General features: G+C 46.6%; 1 protein-coding gene across 1 annotated transcript in view; it reads right to left on the bottom strand.

The window, feature by feature from the left end:
- Positions 1-6,105, bottom strand: part of LOC100949678 (sodium-dependent phosphate transport protein 2B-like) — a 24,455-nt gene that overhangs the window by 2,547 nt on the left and 15,803 nt on the right. Inside the window, exons 7-10 of the mRNA XM_012807449.2 lie at positions 3,617-3,824; positions 2,803-2,898; positions 1,880-2,000; positions 641-808 (exon numbers count right to left, since the gene is read on the bottom strand). Of these exons, the coding sequence (XP_012662903.1) occupies positions 641-808; positions 1,880-2,000; positions 2,803-2,898; positions 3,617-3,824 (593 nt within the window). The remainder of the gene's footprint in view (positions 1-640; positions 809-1,879; positions 2,001-2,802; positions 2,899-3,616; positions 3,825-6,105) is intronic.

Raw genomic sequence — 6,105 nt, 5'->3', positions numbered from 1 at the left:
TTCTCCAGAAGACCCGGGGACAGGGGCCGGGCTAGAGCTTGAGGTTCTATAGACAGCCCTCCCCGCCATACACGCAAACTGGATGAATAGAGTCAGTCTTTCAGCCTATATTCAGATGGTGAGACTAAGATGTGGGTGATTGTTCCAAAGACAAAAGCACAGATTCATTGCAGGAACCCTCTCCCCAGGATGCACTAGGAGCTCTTAGCCTCACACTGCCTCCCCTGCCCTGCACACCTTCCCCCTTTGTTTCCACCATAAGGAGAGTTAAGAGAATGAGGTAGCTGGGACCCGCCAGCTGGGACCCCTAAGAGGTCCCGACAGACCCAGAAAAGTCCTGGACACGTAAACAACCTGCCAGGATGGAAGGTGTGACCCCGGCCCTCTGGATCTTGAGCTCACTGCTTCTCAGGACCTTGTCAACATGCAGCAGCAGCCTGAACCTGCTCCCCAGATCCCACCCAGGACTCTATGAAAGATGTCAGCTGGGAATGACACCTGACCTTCTGCAGCTGAGCAGATCTGGCAGAGAAACTCCACACAGAGGCCCCTGGGAGATGAGAATCTAAAGAACCCTCTACCCCCAGTGGCCCTGTTGACACCGTCCTTCAGGGCTCAGAATTGGGGGCAGTGTACCTACCAGTGTTAAGAGTCTTCTTAATGACAACAGCGACCTGTCCCTTAAGCACAGAGCCCAGGAGCTTGACAATCATGATCAGGCAGCCGCAGAGGACCAGCAAGGAGATTATGAGCAGAATGATGCCCACAGCAAGATCCGGGAGGTTGAAATTCACAAAGATATGCCGGCCTGAAGAGATTGTGGAGAACCCTGTCAGGAGGCTGTGGAACCACAGCTCCCCAACATCCGTCTCTCTCTCCCACTAATAGAATCCTGGTCACTGACTGGACATACTGTAGCCTAAATAAAGATGAGCCTTCCCAGTGTCCTTTGTAACTAAATGTAGTCCCTGAGACTATGTTCTGGCCAGTGGGAGCTTATGAGGCTGGATAACAAAGTAATGTTCTCAATATCACACATCTAGTCAGAGGCAGACCTAGACCTCTAGCTCAGTATGTCTCCCTCTAAACCCCATGGTATTTTTTCCTTGTAACATTTTCAAGGTGTTAAAGGATAGAATGGGCAAATTAGAGTAAGGGGTATTGCTAATTTTAAAGCCTCTTATTTTTCAAAGTCTTAGTGATAATTTCAGTACACCATGGTTGTATCAATGAATGTATTACACCTAGAACAGAGGAGGTGATAAGTTCTCTTGATTCCTTGAGTAAAGAATACCTGAAATATCAAGATAGACTGCTCAGAATTAATGTAACAAAGATGGGGAGACAGAAATATACAAAAAGGCATAGAAGGGGTAATTAGAAGAACTCAGGAACTCAAGGTTGGAAAAGAGTCCAGGGGCAAAATTACAGCTTTTAAAAGAATAAGAGCATCAAATACACCCAATGCCTTGTTCCATGTTGCAGCCCCAGTGTCCTGAATGGAGCTTCTGTACTGTAGGGTCTCACTGATGGGATGTGTGTGTTCTGCATGAGTCACACACCTTCCTCTGAATGTGGCTATCCTCTCCCCAGAGTTTTTGACAAAGGGATACCCAGAAACGCAGAAGGAATACTCTGTAATCTGAGGTGGTATGGAGTTGTCAGAGGAACTGGGCTTCAAAACCTGATTCTGCTCCTTCCTACAAGACCTTGGACCTGTCCCCTGTGTCCCTGAGGTTCAGTTTCCACTTCTATGAAAGCTTGTTGCTCATTGCCTGATGGAGGGCAGGTGATCAGGGACTCTCACTGTCCTAGAAGAGAAATACCACCCACCTCCCCTGTCACCTGCCCCAGTGGCCAAGTGGATGAGACCACTCACATTTGTCAATGTTCTCCTGGTAGGTCACGTTCTTGATGGTCCAAGTGTGGGTATTGTTCGTCCAACAGAGAGAAGGGGAGGTGCAATTTTCAGGGGAGGGGATGGTGACATTCATCTGAGTCTGGAAGACAAACATGACAAAATGACACATGCCCACTGTACTGGGTTGGTTGGCAACAGGTGGCAGGGGACACCATACACATCGGTATGCTCAGTGCCTCTATCATAACTTTTTTTTTGAGGGGGGACTTGTTACTCAACTTTATTAAAAAGCTCCTAAAACAACTGGGGACAAAGAAAATCAGCCTTCATCTTTCAAATACACCTAGTCTTACATTTAGTGTTTTAGCCTTTAGCACTCCACACAACCCAAATACATATGCACCCTAGAAGGAAGGGCAGACTCCTGCCCTGGTGCTGAGGACGCTAGCCTGGTTCCCTGATGGAGGAAGGCAGGAACGCCATGGGCCTTCTCAGGGACAAGACACTGGAAGAGTCTGGGAAGTGAGAGATGCCACCTGCTCCCAGCACTTGTAGCCTGTGATGAGCTATTTCCTTGGGTCCCTCCAAAAATGGGAACAGAGAGGCAGCCATGAAATGGAAGTGGAAATAAGGGTAAGGCAGGAATAAGGTATCCACAGGGTGGAACAGGGTTAAGGAGATCTATCTGCCCTACTTTTCCTTTTTATTTTTTTTGGCTGGGGCCGGGTATGAACCTGCCACCTCTGGTATATGGGGCCGGAGCCCCATACTCCTTTGAGCCATAGGTGCCGCCCCCATCTGTCCCGCTCTTTAAGCATAGCCAGCAATCAAGGACTCGCTTGCTAAATGAGTTTTGATTTCTCAGGCACCTTGAATGCAAGATTTTGCTTAAAGTTCACACCCCAGGGTTTCCCTGCAGAGAGATATTCTTTGACACTCACCACGTTGGTAAAAGTTTTGCACCATATCTTGATCAGACTCTTGTTTTTCGCGGCTTCATCATTCATTGCAATTTGGTTGATAACTTTTTTATCCAGCTGTGGAAAGCAACAGACAACTGTCAGCAGTGACCTCAGAACTCATTTGGGACAGAAATGTAGGGGTTGCAGCGAGAAGTGTCCCCACAAAGGTGAAATGGGAGCTGCTCCATCTGCCCTCCCAGGGTGGAGCACGGTCCTGGATGTTAGCAGGTCCATGATGAATGAATGAATGGGTAGATGATTGTGTGAGCACAGACACTGTTGTCTAGGAAACAGGCAGAAGATACTTGCTGAATGAATGGATGGATGGATGACAGGGAAACCAGAAGGTGAGAGTGAAAGCACAAGGACCCAGCTGGCCCCAGCTGGCCCCAGCTCCCCAAGGCCACATCCTCAAATCCTGTCATTTCAACCATGGGACGGGCCCCTGGGAGCAGATTAGTGAGATGGCCCCTGGCAGGAAAGGCCAGTACCCTCCCTTAGCAGGAGTAGGGTAACACTTCATCTTGAGTAGCCACTGGTCTTGAGGTCAGTAGGGGGAACAACGTGGTCCCAAGTGTCCAGTCATAAGAAGCACCCCATCCCAATAAGGAGACACGTCACTGGAGTCAGGGAAAGCATTCAAGGCCAGTTGTCTGTCAAGTGTTCCTGAAGGTCGGCCTCCCTGGCCACAGAGCAGTGTCTATAGACCCTGTCTGTCTCTGCCAGGGCCAAGGGTGGGACATGGAGTGGGTGGGTGGTTAGTGCCTTTCCCTCTGTGAAGGGCCTGGGTTACCTGGATAATGAGCTTCGTGAAGGGATCTGTGATGACTTTCAGAAGTGCTGGGGCATCTTCTCCACTCTTAAAGTGAAAGGTCTCCACCACCAGGTTGGTCAGGAGCTCCAGGTAATGGGTGGCAGCCTCCAGGGGCAAGAGCACAAACACGGAGAGCCAGTTGAAGAAGTCGTGCACGGTGGCACCTGCAAAGGCCCTGTGGGAGGGGACGGCAATAGCAGATTGTCAGTGAGTGGGTGGACAGGCCATTACTCCTATCACCTGCCACTGTCCGCTAGGGTCATCTACACGGGCACACATGTACAATCTCATTGTACACACATGTACAACACAACAGCTTTTGTTAAAGCTGTTGATATAACTATTCCCATTAGCCAGATGGGGAAACCGAGAAGAACAAACAGGTTATGGCTGGAAAAATTAGGTCAGCAACTGCCATTTCAAAGAATTGCATCGAGACTACTTTGGGCCAGTCATGGTGGCTTGCACCTGTAATCCCAGCACTTTGGGAGGCTGAGGACTTGAGACCAAGTTTTTCATACCAGCCTAGGCATCATAGAAAGATTCTGTCACTACCAAAATGACAATCAGCTGGGCATTTTAGTGTGTGCCTCTAGTCTCAGCTACTCTGGAGGCTGAGGCAGGAGGACTGCTCGAGCTCCAGAGTTTGAGGCTACAGCGAGCTATGCTGACACTAATGCACTCTGGTCGAGGTCACAGAGCATGACCCTGTCTCCAAAACAAAGACTACCTTTGAGTCGTGTTCTTAAGGCAATCTTCCCTCAGACCAGTGGTGATCTGTAGGAAAGTAACCAACCATCAACACCCTCCATGCAACTGAATTTTTAATCTTTTTCCAAGATCCTGAGAGTCTGATGAAACACACCAGTAGTTTCCACAGGAAACAAGGCCACACTTTGCAGGTGGCTGAGGAGGTTCAGAGATTCCCTCAATTACATCCTACCTCCAGCTTAAGGAACTCTGCTCTAGAAAGAAGGAGGGAAGGATGGGGGAAAGGAAGAGCAGAGAGAGGAAAGGAGGGAGGAGGGTGGGGTCTTGGTCTGTGACACCTTTTGGGGGCAAGACACAATTGTAAGAGGGACTATACCTAACAAATGTAATCAGTGTAACCTGGTTTCTTGTACCCTCAATGAATCCCCAACAATTAAAAAAAAAAAAAGAAAGAAAGAAAAACTCTGCTCTGGATTTTTCCTTAGTGGAAGAGATTTCTTTAAAAAAAATCTGCGTTGTCAAAAAACACCCTCAACCAAACAGCATGGGGCACATGAACAGATAGAAATTAATAACCACGCAGGAGAAAATACTTAACTGCACTAGTAATAAGAGACATTTCAATTTACTTACTTACTTACAAGTCTGAATTTTTTACTTACCATGTTAACTAATACTATTTTTTCCTTTTTTTATTAAACCATAAACACATTGATCGTGTATACATTGACGCATTTATAGGGTGCAATGTGCTAATTTCATATAGAATTAGGAGCATTTACAGCACACTGGTTAATATATACTTCATCTCATTTACTTAATTATTGTGTTAAGACATTTATACTCTATACTTAATAGATCTGACATGTACCCTTGCAATATGCACCATAGGTGTGATCCCACCATTCACTGTCCCTCCATCTTACCTCCCCCCTTACCTGCTGTCCCTTCTCCTCCCTCCTGAGCCATAGTTGTGATCTAGTCTTCAGATGAAAGTGTGAGTGAGCGTAAATTGGTTTCATAATAGTACTGAGTACTATTGTAACTAGTATTGTATTATTGTTGCATTAATTCTTATATTATTAATTAGTTATTGTATTAATAGTGTAACTAATATTGTCACTAATACTTTTTAAAGCATTGGTATTCTTCCAAAAGAGGATAATTTAAGACACTTTCATACCCCACTGAGGTAGTGTAAAGTGATAAAAATATTTCTGAGTAGTTTGACAAAGTGTTTAGAGCCTTGTGAGTGTTTGAGAGAGTAATTCTTGCTCTAGGAACCTAAGGGGGCTGCCTGAGCCACACAGGCGATCACATCACACAGACAAGCTGGGAACTGCTCCCAGGTTTTAATAAACTCTGGAAAAGGCCCATCACGGCAGATAAAAGGCCAGGCAATACTCCTAATTTTCACATTCACCTTTTTGGAAGGAAAGAGTTCCCAGTACTCAGTCTGCTCTAGTTTCAGACTTTTGCACCCACAACTTCTTTTTGCCTTTTACTGATATGTAACGTGAAGATCAAAGAAAAACATGGCGCGGGTTAAAATGGCTAAGAGTGGAAGTTTTAATCAGCCGTAATTACTTATGACTAAAGGAAACAACAAATCCTTCCCCAAGTGGCCTTGTTTCAACTCCACCATCCAGCAGTGAGTTTCTAGCCAGAGCTCACTTACACTGGCTGAGGTCTGACTGTGTGCTGGGTGCTCTGCTCACCGCCTGCACACGTGGTTGTGTTTACTGCTGAGGACAGCA

The sequence above is a fragment of the Otolemur garnettii genome, unplaced genomic scaffold (genome assembly GCF_000181295.1).
Source record: "Otolemur garnettii isolate 467f Iridium unplaced genomic scaffold, OtoGar3 scaffold00069, whole genome shotgun sequence".
NCBI classification, from domain to species: Eukaryota; Metazoa; Chordata; class Mammalia; order Primates; family Galagidae; genus Otolemur; species Otolemur garnettii.
Note: the sequence above shows the minus strand (reverse complement) of the source record. Positions and strands in the feature narration are given on the sequence as shown.